Source organism: Eptatretus burgeri, chromosome 13 (genome assembly GCF_056783735.1).
Source record: "Eptatretus burgeri isolate ZD-2024b chromosome 13, Ebu_testis_v1, whole genome shotgun sequence".
In the NCBI taxonomy this organism is placed as follows: domain Eukaryota; kingdom Metazoa; phylum Chordata; class Myxini; order Myxiniformes; family Myxinidae; genus Eptatretus; species Eptatretus burgeri.
Window position 1 is genome coordinate 46,718,339 of NC_140973.1, and position 22,555 is coordinate 46,740,893.

The 22,555-nt window shown below is 42.2% G+C and overlaps 1 protein-coding gene across 6 annotated transcripts in view; it reads left to right on the forward strand.

Moving 5' to 3' along the window:
• The window catches only part of LOC147014406 (mitogen-activated protein kinase kinase kinase kinase 3-like), a 187,297-nt gene that overhangs the window by 8,653 nt on the left and 156,089 nt on the right, over positions 1-22,555 (forward strand). For 5 of the 6 annotated variants that reach the window (XM_085852329.1, XM_085852325.1, XM_085852326.1 and 2 more), the window contains exons 3-4: positions 17,469-17,559; positions 20,795-20,859. In XM_085852329.1, coding sequence (XP_085708455.1) covers positions 17,469-17,559; positions 20,795-20,859 — 156 coding nt within the window. Of the gene's footprint in view, positions 1-17,468; positions 17,560-20,794; positions 20,860-22,555 lie in introns of those variants that run through there. The other variant, XM_085852331.1, reaches the window with a different exon arrangement.

The window sequence follows — 22,555 nt, forward strand, 5'->3', positions numbered from 1 at the left end:
TCCAGTGTCCTGAAAATTGTGATTCTGAAGGATAAGCCAGGTTTTTGAAATGTTGCATTCTTCCTTCCCACTCTTCTTCTTTTCAAGAACTTGCAAGGTATGCCGTTTTTAGGAAGTGGTATCCAACATTTTGGGATGTGAATTTCGATTTTTCTTTGTATTAGATGGCACCGCAAGGTCTTAAAATGTGAAGCCTTGCAATTGTAAAACAGTTGTTACTTCAGGCACATGAAACATTGTTAAATGCTTCATAATTGCCACTGATTTTCCTCAATCCCATATGCACAATTCCATTCCATGTATACACCTAGACTCCAAGGATTACCAAATCTCTTGTTTCTGAGGGGCATTTCATTCCTAGAATGGTGCTTGTCTGCACCAAACCATAATAATCTGAAAGGCTTTTTGGCACAGGAAATGCTCTTGGATGCTGCTTGTCAATAATGACCAATCCTTTATTTGTTGCTGCATTACTATTGCCATCCAGGCATCTGAGCCAGGCTGCAAGGTGGCTCACCATTCCTCTGTTTTTCATTCCTTTAGTATACTATTAGGTATGTTACTGTTTGATCCTCAATCACACATATTGTCGAGCGATCTTGCCTCTTGAATGTGACCCTTTGGTGAAAATGGCTCCTTTATGTTCATGTGACATTGCATTGTGGGATCATAGGCACACATCCTAAATAATACTGTGCAACAAAAGTGAGAGATATTATGCAGTTTGATAAAGCATGAATGGATAAAAAGGGCAAATCATTCATTTAAAAATTTTCAAAATTGTGTTGATGGAGGAAATCAAGTATCAAAATGTTAGTACTGTGATGCAACTGGTTGCAAGAAAGGGTCAACACTTGATAGCAGAAAGTGACCTTACTTTCAGTTTTCTCAACTGTTGGTGTTTATATAGGACCAATAACATTGATGTGAATGACTTTTCTGATAATGAGGTTTGAGAGAGTTTTTGACTACTTTCATGATGCAGAGCACATGTTAAAGCTTTTGCTTGGCAGAGCTGAACTCCTATCCACAAACAAAGCCTTCATCCACAGCTTGATGGGAGTACTGCTCCCTGCTTTCGGCTGGTGCCTCTGCCTCACATCTTGCTTTGCTTGACGCAGTGGAAGCCAAAGCCATTAAGATCATTAACCTCCGCCATCTTCAAAGATGGATGGAGGTTACTGTTTTCACCCCTTTCTGTTTGTTACTTACAAAATCTAAAGATTTCGTAAGTATATCGATGCCTTCCGTTTCTGTTTGTTTGTTTGTTTGTTTGTTTGATTGTTTGTTTGTTTGTAGGCATGATAACTCGAGAACGGAAGAAGCTACCAATGTCAAATTACACCAGTGATTCAGGAGGGTGATGGCTAGTGCTGATTAGATTTTGGTCAAAATCGGTCAAAGGTCAAATATTCGATTTTTGATGGTTTGGTACAGATAACTCGAACGGAAGAAGCTACCAATGTCAAATTGCACCACATGATTCAGGAGGGTGGTGGCGAGTGCTGATTAGATTTTGGTCAAAATCGGTCAAAGGTCAAGGTCACAGTGAGGTCAAACATCCAAAACATTCGATTTTTGATGGTTTGGTACAGAATCATCTTAGAAACTTCTGGTTTGCGTCGCTACGTTCTCGAGAGACAGCTTTTATTAGACAAGGTCAGTGGTCAAGTTGACGATTTCGTAAGTACCAGTCAATGGCTGCTTGTTTGTTTGTTTGTTTGTAGGCACGATAACTCGAACGGAAGAAGCTACCAATGTCAAATTACACCACGTGATTCAGGAGGGTGATGGCTAGTGCTGATTAGATTTTGGTCGAAATCTGTCAAAGGTCAAAGTCACAGTGAGGTCAAATATTCGATTTTTGATGGTTTGGTACAGATAACTAGAGAATGGAAGAAGCTACCAATGTCAAATTACACCACGTAATTCAGGAGGGTGGTGGCGAGTGCTGATTAGATTTTGCTCAAAATCGGTCAAAGGTCAAGGTCACAGTGAGGTCAAACATCCAAAAAATGATAACTTGAGAACGGAAGAAGCTACCAATGTCAATTGCACCACGTGATTCAGGAGGGTGGTGGCTTGCGCTGATAAGCGTTTGGTCAAAATCGGTCAAAGGTCAAGGTCACAGTGAGGTCAAACATCCAAAACATTCGATTTTTGATGGTTTGGTACAGAATCATCGAAGAAACTTCTGGTTTGCGTCGCAACCTTCTCGAGAGACAGCTTTTATTAGACAAGGTCAGAGGTCAAGTTGACTATTTCGTAAGTGCCAGTCTATGACTGCTTGTTTGCTTGTTTGTTTGTTTGTAGGCACGATAACTCGAGAACGGAAGAAGCTACCAATGTCAAATTACACCACATGATTCAGGAGCCTGATGGCTAGTGCTGATTAGATTTTGGTCAAAAACGGTCAAGGTCACAGTGAGGTCAAATATTCGATTTTTGATGGTTTGGAACAGAATCATCGAAGGAACTTCTGGTTTGTGTCGCTGCCTTCTCTGGAGACAGCTTTTATTAGACAAGGTCAGAGGTCAAGTTGACGATTTCGTAAGTACTAGTCTATGACTGCTTGTTACTTACGAAATCTAAAGATTTCTAAAGATTTCGTAAGTATATTGATGCCTTCTGTTTCTGTTTGTTTGTTTGTTTGTTTGTAGGCACGATAACTCGAGAACGGAAAAAGCTACCAATGTCAAATTACACCACGTGATTCAGGAGGGTGATGGCAAGTGCTGATTAGATTTTGGTCAAAATCGGTCAAAGGTCAAGGTCACAGTGAGGTCAAACATAATTCCATAAATTCACGTGGAGAAATGGAGTATTTTTGCTTCGCTCGACGTTACGAGTTCATTTTAACTTCGATTTTAATTTTGTCTTCGGTTTTTGCGATCGCTTAGGACGCTTAAAACTCGGTTGTCAAAATTCTGGTAAAAATCGGATGTTTTGGAGAGGTTTTAAGATTGTATAAAAAATATTTCACTCGACGCGTCACGGGTCGTCCCATGATGCAGTGCGCTCGAGCAGACTCGTCGTTGAGTTACGTTAAGGTATAATATAATTGCGTGGAGAAATGGAGATTTTTGCTTCGGTCGACGTTACGATTTTTGATGGTTTGATACAGAATCATCGTAGAAACTTCTGGTTTGTGTCGCTACCTTCTCTCGCGACAGCTTTTATTAGACAAGGTCAGAGGTCAAGTTGACGATTTCGTAAGTACCAGTCTATGACTGCTTGTTTGTTTGTTTGTGAACAGTATTACGGATTTCGACGAAACTTGGTGGGGGTGGGGGGGTTAGGTATGGTCCAAGGATCATGCCATTAAATTTTGGACTTGGTCCCCCCCCCCCAAAAAAAAAATTTAGAGAAAATTTTTTTTTTTTGCATTTCTACATGTTTTAAGTGATTTCCAACCCCCCCCAAATTTTTTTACCCCCCTCCCCCCAAAATAGAGAATTTTTTTGCATTTCTACATGTTTTAAGTCATTTCCACCCCCCCCAAAAAAGAAATTGTTAGAGAAAATTTTTTTTTTTTTGCATTTCTACATATTTTAAGTGATCACGTTTTAAGTGATTTCCAACCCCCCACCCCACCCCAAAAAAAATGTTGGAGAAAAGAACTATAACTGTCAGCACTGTTGACATATTTAATGAATAAGATATAAGATTCACTTGAGTGACCCAGCAGTATTGGCGGCGGAGGTTTTGCGCTCTCCCAAGTGCTCCCCCTCTAGTTGGAATGTCCTGTGATGAAGCTCAGTCTATGGGCCTATTACTTTACCATCGCAGACAGGTAGGTGGTCGGTCTTCTGCCGCCTCTTTTCTGGTCTTGCACCACCTGCTCTTTCCATGATTTGTCCCCCTCGCCCCCCTCACAGGTTTCTGGAGGTGGCACATACTGTCCACCTTCGGCTTCCTTCAGGTGAAACTACTTAAATCCAGGATCACTGCGGTCACCTCCACTTGTATGTTCCTCTTTCTTTCCTGCCTGTGGAACCAACTTCCACATTCACTTCAATTTCATTCTTCCCTCCAGTTCTTCAAAACAGCTGTTCACCACCATCTCAGATTATCCCCAATCCAGAGCCATGATCTTTTCTACCCTCGTTAACACCCCCTCCCCCACACTAATCCCCAAACTCTTCTCCTTGCACTCCAGTTTTTCCTTCCTACGTTTCCTTTCTATACATCCTCTTCACCCCATGCATCTTTTCCTGTCTCCCATTCCAACACACCCATTATTATCCAACTCTCTCTCTATTTTGTCTTTCAACTTTGCTGTTGGGGTGTCCCTCTCCCTCTCCTCCCTCTCCCTCTCGCTCTCCTCCCTCTCCCTCTCCCTCTCCTCCCTCTCCCTCTCCTCCCTCTCCCTCTCCTCCCTCTCCCTCTCCTCCCTCTCCCTCTCCTCCCTCTCCCTCTCCCTCTCCTCCCTCTCCCTCTCCTCCCTCTCCCTCTCCTCCCTCTCCCTCTCCTCCCTCTCCCTCTCCTCCCTCTCCCTCTCCTCCCTCTCCCTCTCCTCCCTCTCCCTCTCCTCCCTCTCCCTCTCCTCCCTCTCCCTCTCCTCCCTCTCCCTCTCCTCCCTCTCCCTCTCCTCCCTCTCCCTCTCCTCCCTCTCCCTCTCCTCCCTCTCCCTCTCCTCCCTCTCCCTCTCCTCCCTCTCCCTCTCCTCCCTCTCCCTCTCCTCCCTCTCCCTCTCCTCCCTCTCCTCCCTCTCCCTCTCCTCCCTCTCCCTCTCCTCCCTCTCCCTCTCCTCCCTCTCCCTCTCCTCCCTCTCCCTCTCCTCCCTCTCCCTCTCCTCCCTCTCCCTCTCCCTCTCCTCCCTCTCCCTCTCCCTCTCCTCCCTCTCCCTCTCCTCCCTCTCCCTCTCCCTCTCCCCTATCCCTTTTTCTCTGTTGCATCCTGATCTGTCTAGTGTTCTAGCTCCTCCATGAGCCTTGACGATACACGAAAAAAAACTAGAGGGGGAGCACTCGGTAGAGTGCAAAACCTCCGCCGCCAATACTGCTGAGTCACTTAAGTGAACTTGATATCCTATTCATTGTAGGTCAAAAGGGATCAGACTCTGTTGAACCACGATTGAATAAACTAAACTACATCGACGCACATGTAGAAATGCCAAAAAAAATCAATTAAAAAAAAAAATTGCAAAATTTGTTTTTTTTTTTCTCTAACAAATTTTTTTGGGGGGGAGGGCGGGAGGGGGTTGGAAATCACTTAAAACATGTAGAAATGCAAAAAAAAAAATTCAAATACTTATAAAATAAAATCGAATTTTGTTTTTTTTTTAACCCAAGTCCAAAATCTAATGGCATGATCCTTGGACCATACCTAATCCCCCCACCAAGTTTCGTCGAAATCCGTCCAGGAGTTTTTCCGTAATACTGTTAACAAACAAACAGATGGGGGTGAAAACAGTAACCTTCATCCATCTTCGATGGCGGAGGTTAATGAAAAGTCTTTTTTTGTTATTTGTGATTCAGAGAAAAAGGTGAAAATGAAGTCTGTCTACTGACAGTGAGAATCCTGGGACTCTGCCTGTGCCACAGGATGAGAAATGCCTGTAAAGCCACAGCATCGTCTTGCAAATTTGCAGACTGAGGTTCTCCCCACATTGGCAATATGGCGGTGAACAAGAAGGCCAAGCGTGAAAATGAGCGTCGCAGCAAGATTTATTTTATTATCTTGCCAAAACGAAGTTTTTGCAAGATATGTTAGTCAGCTTGTATGGTTTTTTTTATGGTTTTTTTTGCTTTTTTTGTTTGTTTGTTTGTCTGTCATCACGTATAAAAAATTCTGCAGAGCACAGTTATCATTGGAAATTTTTGTAACTTCGCATATCAGAGGCCTATAGAGGTCCCTTTCAGTGCACAAAATTTTGAAGGTCAAAGGTCAAGGTCACTTTGTCGCAAATCAGGGGAGTCGACAAAACCCTTATTTTTTGAGTAATTTTGATCAGATCGTCTTCAAACTTCACGGGAATATAGTTCATGGTCTGGCGCTCAGCTGATTAATTTTTGGTGGCGATTGGCCTTGACCTTCATGGTTAGTGCCTAAGGTCAAACATATTTGACCCCAAGGTCAAATTTTCAAGTTTTAGCAACCATATCGTGTAGTACCTCAAATTGAACACCTCGATGAGTGCTTTCTAGATATGTCAAGCTTGAGACATTATGACGTCATTTGGTGACATTATGAGGCAAAAGCATATTTTTCATGGTTACTCTAGAACGATTCTCATCGGAATCTCTCGTAGGCAGATATTCCTCAAGGAGTCGCTCCTGGTGGATAGCAGCTCTGTTCACCTCAGTGTGACCTTAAAGAAGTCACACGTGGTCACCTTTTGGCAAGATACGGGTCACTCTGTGGGTGACATTGGTTTATGATTTATTTTATTTTTTTGTTGAGTCGAGATTATCTACTGTTCCGGTCAAAAGTTTTAGAACAGCCCCATTTTTCCAGTTTTTACTGAAATTTAAGCAGCTTAATGTTTTAATGTACTCTGAAATTAAAGCAGAGAACAAATAAGCAATTGCAGAGAAAAAAGAAATCATGGAATCGTTTTGTTGAACAAAAATTAATCTAAATTTTTGACTCTTCAAAGTAGCCACCTTTTGCAGATATAACAGCCGAGCATACTTGTGGCATTCTTTCTTTCATAGAAATCAAATATTGTTCGGAAAGTTCTTCCCAACACTGTTGCGGAAGTTCGAACAAATGTGTTGCATTTGTAGGTTGCTTTGCTTTCACCCTTCTGTCCAGTTCATCCCAAACCAGCTCGATGGGGTTTGAGTCTGGAGACTGCTGGCCATTCCATGATTTGAAGCCTACCGTCTTGTTCTTTTCTTCTAAGGTAGTTCTGACATAGCCTGGAGGTATGTTTTGGGTCATTATCTTGCTGTCGGATGAACCCCTGAACCCCTGACCAACTAGGCGTCGACCAGAGGGTATTGCATGGTGCTGCAAAATGTTGTGGTAGCCCTTTTGGTTTAGGGTGCCAGTCACTCTGTGCAAGTCGCCGACTCTGGATCCAGCAAAAGAACCCCAGATCATCACACTTCCTCCTCCATGTTTGACAGTTGGTGTCACACACTGAGGAACCATCCTTTCGCCTACTCTATGGCATACAAAACCCCTGCGTGATGAACCGAAGATTTCGAATTTTGATTCATCGGTCCATAAGACCTCCTTACAGTTTTCAGTTGTCCACTGACGGTGCTTCATGGCCCGGGCAAGCCTCTTTTTATGCGCCCGATATATATATATATATATATATATATATATATATATATATATATATATATATATATATATATATATATATATATATATATATATATATATCGGAGCGTATTATGTGATACCGGTCATCCGTCCGTCTGTTCCTGTCCGCACTCTAACTCCCAAAGTTTTCAACTTTCACGTTTCATATTTGGTACATGGGTACAGACTGTGGAGACGGTGTGTCAAGACATGCGTTCGTCATCTAAAGTGGTTGCTGTTTTCTATGTAGTAGCACAATTCTGTATATACCTTCTTGTTCGGGTGTATATTGTGCTCACTTGAGCTCTTGTTTCTTATTTTGCCATATTAGTTATGGCTTTCTTACTGCCACTCGACCTGTCAAACCTGCAGCTCAAAGTCTTCTCTTCACAGTTGAAACTGAGACTTCCTTACATCGACCAATGTTAAGCTGTGCTTGAAGCTGCTGTCCTGTGAGCTGCTTATCACGCAAGCTGTCGACTCTCAGAAACTTGTCTTCTGATTGTGTTGTGGCTTTGGGTCTGCTAGACCTCTTCCTGTCAGAGTTTCCTCCAGTTTCCAAGTGCCTTGTGATGGTGTAGGAAACTGTACTCACTGGCACCTTGGCTTGCTTTTCAATTCCTCTAAAGGAAAGACCTCCACTTTTAAGGGTTATAATGGTCTGTCTGTCTTCCTTTGGTAATTGCCTTTTTCTCACCATTATGATAGTAATATACTACTTCCTGCAGTGCGATATTGTCCAAATAATGCTTCATAGGGTGTAGCAGCACAGTCTGTTCCAACACTGCTTTTATACAGAGGGTTTGTAACTAATCAACAAAAGTTGGGACACCTGAAGGTTTGCATCAACTTTCAAGGCTTAATTTACTTCCATTGCTGCAGAACACCTGCAGTTGCTAACCTATTACTTGTTCCCTGAAAAGGGCTTTTTTTAACAACTCTGAAATTTACATTATTTTTCAGTTTTTGGTTACGTAAACTTTTTTATAAACCTCCGACAGTTTACCGCTTAGCTTTGTACCATTTCAGGTTATTCACTGGACTTGAACTGCTGAAATTTCAGTAAAAACTGAAAAATGGTGGTGTTCTAAATCTTTTGACTGGTAGAGTAATTGGTATCAGACTTTGACTGTAGAAGATGCTGATATAATGCCACACATGCTAAAATACCAGATTCTCAAATCGGTCTTCCTTTCTCGAGCAAAGGATAAACAGAGATTGTCACCACTTGATGATGTCATCTCAGATTTATCTGCACAATCTGGCGTCAGTTGTCACTTTGCCTGAAGCCTCGGAGGATTGAGTGCTTGTTTATTTTTCATGGCTTATCATTGTTTCATCACTTAGTCCAACCAGATATTGCCTGTCACTCAAGCTGTAGAACTGCAAAAATAAAAAACACACCTTTTTCAAACAAATTTGGCAAAATCAATGTTGTGACCTCCACCTCCCCCCCTCCCATCAATTTTGTTTTGTTGCTGTTACCTTTAAAATGTTTTCTCCAATATTTGCTATTTGTTTTCTCATGTTATTGAGCAATTGATCTAATGTGCATGAGGTGGATCATGGTGCTCTGTACCTCATTTTGGCCAAAGCAGGAGCTGTCAGCATATGGGGAATTCTTTTTTTGTGGTAAAATGGTCATCAGGGGAGAGAATTATTTTGTACCTTTTCAAGCACTTGGAATATGTCTTTCAATCCTGAGAAATCTCGCACGTGCTCTCTCTGTCTCTGTCTCTATATCTATCTCTGTCTCTCTCTCAAAGAACTGTCTGACAAACCCTCTGTCCTGAAAAGTCCTTCCTTGACATACCTGAACTCTTATCCACATACAACGCTTTCATCCGCAGTTTGATGGAGTGCATCTCTTTTCTTTGGGCTGGTGCCCCTGCCTCACATCTTGCTCTGCTTGATGCTGCAGAAATGCCTTTCTGGTCTTGCACCCTCTGCTCTTTCTGTGATTTGTCTCCCCAGATTTCTGCATTGTGCATGTGGTCCACCAGCAACCCCATTATGGTGGAACTCCTAAAATCCAGAATCACTGCTCACCTCATTTGTTCCCTTCCCCCCCTCCCCCCCATTTGGGGAACTAACTTCAACATTATCTTCAATCTCATTGTTCCCTCCAAGTCTTAAAAACAGCTGTTCACCACCATCTCAAATCGTTACCTGTTGAACCACCCGTCATCCCCACTCCCCAAAAATTCTCCATTTTCCTTACTGTGAGCTTGCTTCTACATCCATCTTATCCACCCTCTGCATTCACCCCGACCACTCAGCCTTAACTGCGCAACCCTTGTTTGTCTGTCTCCGTCTATTTTGTCCCTCATCCCTGCCATTAGCATTTCCCCCTTCTCGTTCTGCTGCTCCTTTTGTTACGTTGCTTCCTGATATGTCCTGTGTTCTCACTTTTCCACGAGTCTACTCTGCATACAACAACAACAAAAAATAATGGCCCCATCTATTTATTATGAAGGCATGAGTTGGAGGGTTGAATGGGGTGGATGGTGTAATTGGATACAGGGAAGGAGAGATCTGAAATTCCACCATACTTGCATACGTCCTTAATAAGGTGGTAGTCTGAAGCACCTCAAAATGTTTAGCTGCATGAAATTCAGATTTGTTTTCACATGGGGTAAAGTGGATGCCATTCCACATGTCACGTACATCAAGATAAATGCCATTGAAAATGTGAAGAGGTTGTTTCTCTTCACATTGTTGTACAAGAATACCTTCTATCTCCTTTATGCATCAGGCCAATGTTTTTCACCCATGTGTGAAGGAGTATGCCTAATTCAGTGTCATTTATCTTGAGAACGAAAATTAAATAAATAAGTTTTTTGTCATAGTCAGGTTCAGGTGGTGAGAGTTCTGGGGTTGGAGAAGACTTTCTAAAGTCTACCAACACATTCAGCAAAAGCAGCAATGCCAACTCGAGGGGGAGCACTCGGTAGAGTGCAAAACCTCCACCGCCAATACTGCTAGGTCACTCAAGTGAACCTGACATCCTATTCGTTCAATTTGATGTCAACAGTGCTCAGAGTTATAGTTTGCAACTTTTCCTTTTACTTTTAACTTTTACATACTCAATTCATTCGTCATAACTAGATTCCTTGAGAGAGAAATTGATTTTACATGGGTATATCCACCTGAAGTTCCAAAATCAGCCGCAGTTATAATTTTGGCATGTTTTTTTTTGTTGGAAATCACTTATAACATCTAGAAATGCAAAAAAAAATCGAAATTTTGTTGAAAAAAAAAAATTAGCAATTTTTTTTTTCTCAAACAATTTTTTTTGGGGGGGGGGGGTTGGAAATCACTTAAAACATGTAGAAATGCAAAAAAAAAATTTTCAAATCTTTTTTTCAAATTGGCCGCCATAGCGGCCATATTGGATTTTGGACCAAGTCCAAAATCTAATGGCATGATCCTTGGACCAGACCTAGCCCCCCACCAAGTTTCGTCGAAATCAGTCGCAGTTTTTCCGTAATACTGTTCACAAACAAACAAACAAACAAGCAGTCATAGACTGGTACTTACGAAATCGTCAACTTGACCTCTGAACTTGTCTAATAAAAGCTGTTTCTAGAGAAGGTAGCGACGCAAACCAGAAGTTTCGACGATGATTCTATACCAAACCATCAAAAATCGAATGTTTTGGATGTTTGACCTCACTGTGACCTTGACCTTTGACCGATTGTGACCAAAATCCAATCAGCGCTAGCCACCACCCGTCCACCCTCCTGAATCACGTGGTGTAATTTGACATTGGTAGCTTCTTCTGTTCTCGAGTTATCATTTTTTGGATGTTTGACCTCACTGTGACCTTGACCTTAGACCGATTTTGACCAAAATCTAATCAGCACGAGCCATCACCCTCCCGAATCACGTGGTGTAATCTGACATTGGTAGCTTCTTCCGTTCTCAAGTTATCTTTTCCAAACCATCAAAAATCGAATATTTGACCTCACTGTGACCTTGAACTTTGACCGATTTTGACTAAAATCTAATCAGCACTAGCCATCACCCTCCTGAATCACGTGGTGTAATTTGACATTGGTAGCTTCTTCCATTCTCGAGTTATCGTGCCTACAAACAAACAGAAACGGAAGTCATCAACATACTTACGAAATCTTTAGATTTCATAAGTAACAAACAGAAAGGGGTGAAAACAGTAACCTCCATCCATCTTCGATGGCGGAGGTTAATAATAAGATGCATTCTGATGATGCTCGACATATCCAGTGTATGCCCACCAAAATAGCTTCGTGATATCATCGAGTCTATCACTTCAGACAGACAAACGGGGGTGAAAACATAACCTCCATCTACCTTTGAGGGTGGAGGTAGAAAGGTTGAATTAAATGGTGAGATGGAAATGCCTGACTACAGCTCTGCTTTCAACGAGAGAGCCATCGATGAGATGTCAGAATAACTAGCACAATGTGACATGAAGGCTCACGTGCCAGGCCTTTGTTCCCTGCAAGGTGTGCTGAGCTTTTATCATGGTTTGTGTTTGTCGAGTTTGATTATGGATATTGAATTGTTTTTATTTTTTAATATAGCTGCAGTGTACATTTTCACATCCAATCCTTGGTGATTGCTTTACATTTGCAACAACCGAATGTGCTCTAATTGCATTTAGCCAGCTTCTTTGTGCTGCTCTAATGATGGTGCACTTGGATTCCTCCCAGTGGAATTGAACGAGTAAACATTGACATTTTAATTTTTTTTTCATAACGAAAAACCTTTATGATGTCAAACAAAGTAAAGTCCCATCGTTTTGCACGTTATTGTTGCCACTTACGGAAGAGATGTGGGCCCATGCCTGGTTATAAAAAGGAAGAAAATTGTGTTGTTTTGTACACGGTAAAGCAAAGTTCAGGCTTCTTTACTTTTTCGTTCAGGCTGCAATTCTTTGCTATGGTGATGTCTGGAGCCATCTTCATTGGTTTTGCCACAATGAAAATTATCTGGGCACAAGGAAAATAAAATTGATTATTTGGCGAATATGAAAGTTGCCTGTCCTTTACTGAGATCATTTTGGCATCTAGCGTAACGATTGACGGCAGTGATGAGTCTTCAGAACTTTGTTGCTATTTCAATGAGATCTCTGTTTGGCATATTTGCTTTGGTTACTGATGGAAAGTGGATGGGACTTCACTTGCTTGGCCTCGCACTCCATCGTGTAGTATGCCTTTTATGTTGTCAGTGATGTATTTTTTTCCCAGTAGTTTTAGCCATTGGAGTGGCATTTGCTATTTCAAAGGCATCCTACCAGCTGTTTGTGTGCCATCCCCCCATCCCCATATCCAATTTCACTATCTTGTCCTTTTTTTTATTTGTTATGTTGTGGTCCATTCTGTTTTCCTCTCTTCTCCTAACCTCGACTGTAAACAAAAATGGGATTTCAGTTGATTGTGTGAGGAGATAAGAGGAAAGAAGAAATTGTTTTGTGATTGAATGTCTTGAGGAATGAGTCTGCATGATTGAAATGAATGACTTTTTTTTTCTTTTTTTTAAAAGTCTTTTTTTGGAGAAGGGCAGTGAGTTAAGGGTCAAATGGATGAATGTAATGGAAAGGTAAGAAAAGAACGAGGTAGCAAAGGAGTTCAGTGATGTTACAGATGGTGCAGAGCGCATGGCTAACAAGCAAAACAACCATCTGGGTAAGAGATTTTTCAATTTTTTGTTTTTGTAGGAAATATAAGGAAAAAGTTACAATGAAGGTGGAAATATGATGGCAAGAGATAATGGGAGAAAGAGATGGCAGAGAAGTGTATGGGTAAGCTTAAACGTCTTACGGAATAACCAAACGGGCACGCGAGAAGACGTGGCAATGAGCACACGACGTGACACAACAATCGACATGAACAAAGTGGACAACAATCGACGGCAACAGAGACAAATCTGGAACGGTATACTTTACTTGCCTTTGGAAGCAGATCACTCGACTCTGAGCACGGCAGAAATGCGTCCTTTGCCAGAAACCACAAGTCCCCAATGGTGTAAACGTACTGTTTTAATATCTGAGGAGTGCAGGAGCTTTGCAGCACTGCATTTGAAGAGAGACAGAGACAGAGACAGAGATGTTTTTGAGTACGATCTTGTTTTGCGATGTGATCGGCTATTCTATTGGAGAGAGAGAGAGAGACAGAGACAGAGACAGAGACAGAGACAGAGACAGAGACAGAGACAGAGACAGAGACAGAGACAGAGACAGAGACAGAGACAGAGACTATATATATATATAGATTGTCCATTTCGTACTGTATCGTACAGTATATTCCTCATTATAGTACAATCCAACGGTGTGCGTACAGGTTGTAGGGTGTATTTTTGTCATCATATGGTGTGATATGTTACAGCCTTGACATCAAATCTCCATGAGATGCGAAACAATTTTCAGAAACGTGGTAATCAATGGAGATCATGACCTTGTTAGTTTTACTCTTTGTATTTATTTATTTTCCATAAATGCACGTGATGGTTACATGCGCATTTGGGGTGGGGGCAGCTTTGGGGTGACCTCTTTCATAACTTTTTTGGAATCACTGACTCTTATTACCTGTGATTGAGAGGGACGAGAGAGAGGTATGTAGGTATGGAGAGGAAAACTCGTGTGACCGCCTCTCACAAGTTGGTGGGATTAACTTGGGTTAGGAACAGTGTCTGATTACTTGAATGTCATTTGGTTGCTGTAACTTGTGAATTGGTTTTACCTCCACCACCATTGAAGGTAAACGGAAGTTATGTTTCACCTCTGTCTGCCTATGTCTTTGTGAGCAGGATATCTCAAAAAGTTGTGGATGGATTCAGACGAAATTTGGTGGACAGGCTGGGTGTGTGACAGAAAAATTGATTCAATTTTGGTGAAGATCCAGATACGAGAATTAAATTTTTTTCTTCTTTTTTTTTCTTTAAAGTGATTCTTCACCATTGACAGATGGGGCCACAAATGATATACAGCATGATATATCAAAACATTATGGATGAGTTTTGCCAAAACTAGGTGGATGAGTCGGTTAGGTAACAAGAAGAAGCCAATTATATTTTGGTTCAGGTCTGGCTCCAGATCCGGCGTATCGGTGCGATACAAAACGTAAACTGTTCATCTTGGCATGCACTTTATCGAGTGTTCTAGTTGCACTCTTTCTTGATGATGTTATTTAATTGCATGGTTGTTGCACTTTACTCATTCCTGATTGTTTTCTTGTTTGACAGGATTGTGCAGAGGTAATGCATAGCTTATGTTTGAGCTGTCCAGTTTGGCCTCGATTCTTATCTCGATTATACAACTGTCTGTTTGCTGCTTCCCAGACATGGTGTTGCGTCACACAATGCACCGTTTCTCGGAGTGCTGTTGAGCCGGAGTCCCGTCTGCCGGCGTTAGTTGCTGGATGTTAAAGGTCTCATGGTATCTTTCGTGAATAGTTGTTATTTCTGGCACCATGAACAAATGACAAATTCCTGCCCTGACTAACTGATGAGAAGGTAATGGCAAATTTAGATTTCCTTTCTTTATCCATTTTTATTTTTCCTTTGAAGTTTTTTTTTTTTTTTTCTTTTCCTTCCACCTTTCCTTCCTTCCTTGCATTACATCCTTCCTTCCTTGTTTTGCCTTGAATTGTAATTTATCGTCCTCTATCCGCCTCTCTCATGTCTGGATTTGCTCTTTTTTTAAACTTTTGTCCCCCTTACTTTTCTTGGGGACAAAAATTTCCTTTTGTCCAACAATCTACGAATGATCTTTACTTGTCATAAAAGGCAATTTTTTTTTTAATGCTTCCCAGGCTAGTTATTGCCAGCATCCTGAAATTACAAATTCCTGCCAAAAACCACCCCCAGTCCGTCAGGCCTGATCAGCCAGTTCGTGAAAGACTTGGGCCAAAAGCATTCCCCCAGTCGACCCCACCAGAAGGTGGAAATAATTTGGAGTGCTGATGTAATTGTAGTTGTAGTAGTTGTCAGTGTTAAAACATGACCAAATTTGCAAACACACCCCGATCACCTCCTACCAAAAAAGGAAAACATTTCCCTGCTTTGCTCACCCAATCACACTGTACTTCCAAGCACATACAGTGCCTCACACAGCGATTCAACAAAATGCTTTGAAAAACCCTTTAAGACGTCACAGTTCACAAAATCCATGATGGTTTGCAATAAACGTTTTCTTGTTTGTTTGTTTTTCTCTCATTTATATATTCTCAGCAAGGAGCGACTCGTTTATTTTTCTTGCTGCAAATTTTCAATAAAATTTGAACGTTGTTGTCTCCACTAATTAGTATCGTTTACTTTTCATGAGATTGAAGCTGCTTGTGGATTTCATTCCCTCCATGTTGTCGAAAATATTTTTATGGAGACTCTCTTACTAAGAATGTGCTTATCGTAACATTGACCATCGTTTGCGTCATTGTTGGCTTCGGCACTGTTCTGTGTCTCCGCCTGACTGGATCCAGCTACATTGCATTCAGGAAGTTTGAAATAATTTACTTTTGTCCAACAATCTATGCATGATCTTTACCTGTCATAAAAGGCAAATCCTGGAGCTTTATTTGCCAACCTTCACCGAGGTTTATAAGTCTCCGTTCGAGAGTTTCAGCAGAGGGAATTGGATTTGTATTTGGCATATGAAGCGCTAAGTGAATCTTATGCAGAGTTTTCACTTTGACTTTAACCACCTGCCTTGACCTTTGACCATCTGGTTCCAAATATGTGCCATCAATCTGCATTGTTTACGCAACATTGTATTATATTGCACGTTAAAAGTTTTTGGACTTTTGCAGCTTGCGGATGTAACCATCAATGCCTACTGATGGAATATACAACCTTGTTCTGGGATTGGGTGGGGGGAGAGGGGGGGGGAGGGGAGAAGTGAATTGTGCATGCTATGATATGTAAACTCATTTCCCTGGTGGGTGGGTAGATGAGGTGGAAGGTTGGGTAAGTGAACTGTGCACTTTGATGTACAACCTTATTGGGAGGTGGATGGAGTAGAGTTGTGCACATTTTGATGTACAACATGACGACGACGACGACCACCACCATAATGGTGTTAGATGCACCACTCACAAGAATGCCATGACATTGAATGCTTTGACAATGTCTACTTTAGATGGAGTCAAAGGGTATGATTGTGAATATGCATGTTTAGATATAAACACTCATTCTGGGGGGCAAATTGTGCACTTTACGATGTGCAAGGTCATTTTTTTTGGGGGGGGGGATGGGGTAGTGCATTATGCATGTGATGTAGAAGCTCAACAACACGAACAGCCATCCCATGACGTAATGGCCAAGCGAATGGCTCTGATGTGAATGCTTAAAGAAAGGTTTACTTTTTTAATGGGCCGAAGAGAATATGTGTAAATACACTGAGGGAAATCCGAATTTTAAGACATCTTTAATTGCACCTATGAAGTTTTGTGACGATACACAAAGCTGTGAGAGAGAGGAGACGAGAATGAAAAGATCTTCAGACACCGTCCTACTATTCTAATTAGTATCGGAGCTTGCAAGAAAATGCAACAGGCCATAATAGAGCTCAATGATGAAGTTCTTTTCTTTACCATTGGTGCGTTTCTTTTATTGTAATTTGCGCTTCCGATGTTCGAGCCTCTGCCTGAATCCAGCTCCTGTGGCTTGGCCTCGCCTTTTATTCCCAAGAGAGCATTTTGCTTCCAAGGCCGGAACTGTGTCGAGGATCAGCCCTTCCTTCGGTGACGTCACGCAGGACGCAAGGATCGACCGGGTGCTCGGCGTGCCAGAAAGCTCTTTTAAGAATGCCAATATCTGGGGTCATGAAAGTGCTCGTGTAGCTATTGTCGACTTGCTTATCAATGCCTCTGCAGAAATGTTAGCACATGAAGCAGCAAAGTTGCATTTTGATGATTTTGCAAGAAGTTCAATGCTCGAGTCTCATTTTATTTTCCCGGGTGGATATAATCAATTGTTTAAGGTTGAGGTGGGGGAGATGGGGGTGCTGGCTACTGACTATGCCAATTAATTTGTCATCAACTTGGTCAACTGTTGAATTATTGAATGGTTAAAACTGGGTTCCTCCCCCCCCCTCCCTCCTCCCCAACAAAATTACCAGCCTCGGTGGCATAAGCTTTGATTGGTCGACTGGCCTCCTCCTGCGTCAAAAGTTCCTTGCAAGAGAATTTGTATTAATAAAACAGCTGTTTTTTTTTCTTCTTCTTCTTTAGGTGATGATTTTGCCATCATCCAGCAGGAAATCATCATGATGAAAGAGTGCTTGCATCATAACATTGTTGCATATTTTGGCAGCTATCTCAGGTATGCATGTTAAAAGTATCAAGCTGACACACTCCTTACAAGATGATGTTCTTGGCTCATGTACTATCACAGACTGCATTTGTGATGGCGATGTGACCTTTTGACCATGCCGAGTCGAGTCGAGGCAATCCCATTTGAGCTTGCACCCATGCCTTTGTGTTGTCGCGTTTTGGTTATTTTTAACCAAAAGTGTTGTGTTCCTGTTGGTCAGGCACTTCATCTTTTACTGTCCGTATGCAGCTCAAGGCTGCTGGGTAGCATCTTTGGCTTAGGATGTAGATGTGCTGCTGATGCAATGCCCTCTGTAGGTTAAGGCAGGAATTTGAAATTTGTTTGTGGTGCTGGCAATAGCTCACCAACCATTCACGGAGGACACCATGGAATTTTTAATGTCCACCACACCAACGAATGAGGGCAGATGGGATGCCTGTTTAACGTCCATCCGAGGGATGGCACACACATTCATGAATCACCCTGCCTGTGAAACACCAGGTTGACCTTTTATAGCTGGATCGAGATTCAAACCCAGGCTCGACAGCTTAGAGGCTAGTGTGCGTTCAAACCTCAAGGCCATCATGCCAGCCCGATCAGGCACTGGTGACCATCTACATCTGACATGTGCAGAAATGTATTGTTGGGTTTGTTTGTGGGTTGGTGTTGTTGGGGGGGGGGGTGGGTGGGGAGGGTGTCATGGTAAATTTAGCAAAATAATTGCAAAAATGAAAAGATACAGCTTGATTGTGATGAGTGGAGAAAGGGATGACGAAGGGCTGAGGTAGGAGACCTGCCTTCGAAGTAAATGGAAAGTAGATTGAGAGGAGACGGGAGTTGAAGCAAAAGTATCGGTACATGTACACTATCCTTCCAAGCATCATGGAGCACGTTGAAATTGAAGCCAAACCTTGGTGTCTGGCCTTCCTGTGCCATAATCACAAGCTGGACTCGTTACACCAACAAAACTGCTTTTCTGTTGGGATTCTCTGCCATTCATAGTGTATCTCCTCGTTATTAATCTATATTTTATGGCCATTGTAGTCAAGTGCATAATTGATGTTCCAAGACATTCCACAGACTCTAAAATTATCCTTGAGCAATGTTTCGCTGGACTTGTTGCTCCACAAGACCTGTTTCCACATTCTGAGGACCCAGAATACCTGTTTGCTACACCACACCATGTGATGCCATGCATTTGTCACATTGATCGAAGGCTTGTGTGCATCTGCTCTTCTCTAGTATTCCATGCAATGCAAGGCACAAGAAGCTATTTGTGTTTTCCTGACATTCCAATAACTCTCAGAACTGTTTCCTTACTTCATGAAGTTCCTTCTTACATCCTTGGGGTTGCACTCTTTCTCTGTCTGTTTCCCCCCCCCCCCCCTTCCTTGACGGTTGATTTTGAATGGAGGACAAAGTTATTGTGTTAGGAGACATTGGTATACTTTTGTAAATATGAATTACTGGCATATTAGGGGACAATAGACAAATCAACTTGGTATTTGGGAATCAGAATCTGAGGTCCCACCCTCAAGAGCAAAGTTCTCAGATGGGAATGCCAAACATGCCAACATGACACGATGCATCATCACAGGTTCCCTTTCGGGTTATTTCCAATTGTCAGGATTGATGTCACCAGTAGTCTTCCACTTGATCATGACACTTCCCACAATTTCTTTGTCCATGCCTATGATTGTTGAAACCATCAGAATGAGATTCCCCATTTCTGACAGCCAATTGCCATTTGACTCTGAACTATTTTCTCTGGGACATGACCTTCTGAAACTGAGCAATAGAACACTTTCCCTGTTTAAATACTCTGATGATATCACAGTTCTGATCCCACGATTGAAAAAGGATGTCCCAGGACTTTCTTCGATAGTGTATGAGTCAATAATTCTCCTTTTTTTTGTTGTTACTGTTGCTGCTGCATACACAATGTATGCATGACTCCTTGTCCTAAAGTAAGGTATTCCTGCAATATTGTCACAGCACCTAGCCAGTACTTGTACTTGAGGAAGAAACCTCCCAAGAGGGCAATCTGATTTCTTGCCCAAAGATTTTGAGCATTGACTTTGTGGGCAGTTAACTGCAGAATAATAAACATTAATACGAATACGCTAATGTCTTTCCATTTGTGCATATTATGGTCCACACACGAGGAGGCAAAAACATTATTTGTGAATTAAAATAACTTTATTTGATCAGATCCCTCTCAATCGCCATCACACCTTGTAAAACAAGTTACACATCACCATGATGGTTTACAATTTGTATGAAATCGAAACGAAGAACAAAGGAAGACTTCGGCAGAGCAGGTTTGCTAATTGCTGTGGGAAGCATGGAGAAACTGATGTTTTGGGTGTTAGGTCGGAGCAAAACAGTAAATGTCTTCATTGCATCCATTGTTATACCTGCAGAGAGTCTTGCTGGTGAAGGCTTTTGATTATTTCTTCATTCCAAATTAAGTAATAGTTTGTGGTTGGTGGAGTCAATCACCAAAATTGTGAGAACTGCATCGTGTAAAACTAGAACTACACTCGGTAGAGAGCATACCTCCGAGAGGCTGAACAGTGTACATTTTGTTATCTCACTGATAGGCCAGATCTGGATTCGGACCTGAAACCAAAATCGAATCGGCTTTTCTTGTCACCTAATCAACTCATCCACAAAGTTTGATCCCAATCCATACATAACTTTGTTGAGATATTGTGTGTCATATAATTTTTGGCCCCATCTCTCAATGGTGAAGAATCACTTAAATTCTTGTGTCTGGAACCGAATCTGGATCTTTACCAAATCGAATCAATTTGTCCTTGTCATGCACCCAACCCGTTCACCAAGTTTCGTCTGACTCCATCCTTAACTCTTTGAGATAGCCTACTCACAAACAGAGGTGAATACATAACCTCTGTCCACCTTTGGTGGTGGAGGTAATGAGAAGTATAACCAACTTGAGGTTTTTGCCAAAATCCAAAGACTCAAGTCCCTCATTTCAACCACAGAGTAGTCTTCTTCAGGGTCTGACACAGGCCACCTGTGCTCAGATCCTGGATCGCCTCACAGAGGGGTGGAGCGAGACAGGCCTGCAATAGACCTCGAGACCGAGGCAACTTTTTTGCAAGTACTGTACCTCAAGCGAGTTGTGCTGTTGCATTTTCTGCTCCGTGGTTTCAGTAAATTTGGTGATGATGTATGCTAATCACATTTATGAGTTTAAATGTGTTCCTTTTAATTGCAGGCGGGACAAACTGTGGATATGTATGGAGTATTGTGGTGGTGGGTCTCTACAAGACATTTACCATGGTACGTGTGTTTGGGTATTCATGGACATTAACAATTTTGTGCTGTGCTGGTCCTTTCCACTTGCAATATTTTGTGAATAATGTTTTAACCATTTTTCTTTTGCTTATTGATGATCAACATGGTTTGTTAGAAGTTCAAGCATTTTGTCTGTAATGCTTTAATTAATTATTTCACTGAAGGTTTTAACCAACTATCATTCTATTGGCTTATTGCTAACTTCGAAAAGGGGTCAGGGGGGACTGTATACCTGGTGTGTTTAACTTATTTCCATAACCCTCGGAAATTGTTCTTATTTTTGACGTCGCATTTCCCTGTTATGTGTTCTTAGTAAGAGTGATGAAAATATTTTTGTTGCACAGTTTAAACTATCTGGACGTGTCCGATTGATGAAACCTGCATTTTCAATGGCCAGCTTTATAGTATGTACAAACAAAGGATGGGGTTAAATTGAGGACAAAAAGGTTAGTTTGTGAGAGATAGTGTTCCAACATCTGTGGGCTCCATTCCAACTTAAGAGATATCTCACTCTCTCAATCAAGACACTTCTCAACACCACAAACATGCTCCTCGTTTCCTCTCATCACACCTCTCCCTCTTCCCAACCCCTTAAATCTTGTACCTCCCCTTGCCCGCTCCCTTCCTCACCATACCACGACCAAGTCTCATCCTTCCCCTCTCCCCACATCTCCCATCGCCATCCTGCACATTGGCTCTGCCTACTCTTATCGTCTCCCCTCCCTCTCAAAGCAACCTTCACACTCTTCCTCCTCCAAACTTCCCTTTCATCTTTCTCAAAAACTCCCCTCTCACCCTTCTCCCTCAACTCTCCCCTCTCACCCTTCTCCCTCAACTCTCCCTCCAATCTCCCCCCTCACTCCCCCTTCTCAAAGTCCCCCCCCCCCAAATCCACAAAGCTGCCTCCTTCCCCTGTCCTCTCTCTTCAATCTCATCACTCCACCTCCTCCAATCTTCAACTGTCCTCTGCCCCCTCTCTTATTACTCCCCACTGTACCCCATCCCAGCACCACAGAGCCTTTTCTCCTCCTCATCCGCCCTCTCCCCGAACTCCTCTCCAATCTCCCATACTCTTTCAACAACTCTCCTTACCTCCCTCATTGTGGACCTCAAACATCTGGGGCCTTTGCTCAAACCTGACAGATCTGTCCATACAAGTTGTCACTGAAAAACCAGACAAAACAGTCATTTTCTGCCTAACAGAAACTTTCCTCCTTCAAGATGTCTCTGACTCCCTCCTCCGGTATGACAGACATGAACCCATCGTTTTCCGAACACACCTTACCCAGTCACACCCAGCTGTTCCTGGACTCTGTCCTTTTCTCCCAACAAGGTGGCGAGCTTGCTGTCAAACCTCGACTCAGATTGTGCAACCGGTTCAGACGGCATCAGCCCACGTGTCCTAAAAACCTGCTCTCGCTCACCCTCTCTTTGTTCAATTCACCCTCTCATTTGCTCAAGGTCATCTGCCATCTGCTTTGAAATCGGCAAACATCACCGCTTTACATAAAAAGGTGCAAAAACAGATCCCTGCAATTACAGACCACACAGCCTTCTCCCAATCATCATCAAGGTTGTGGAATCCATCATCGCTTCCGACATCAAATCCTTCCACTTCTCCAATGGCTTGATTTACGATCATCATTTTGGTTTCAGACAAGGTCACTCTACCTTGGATATG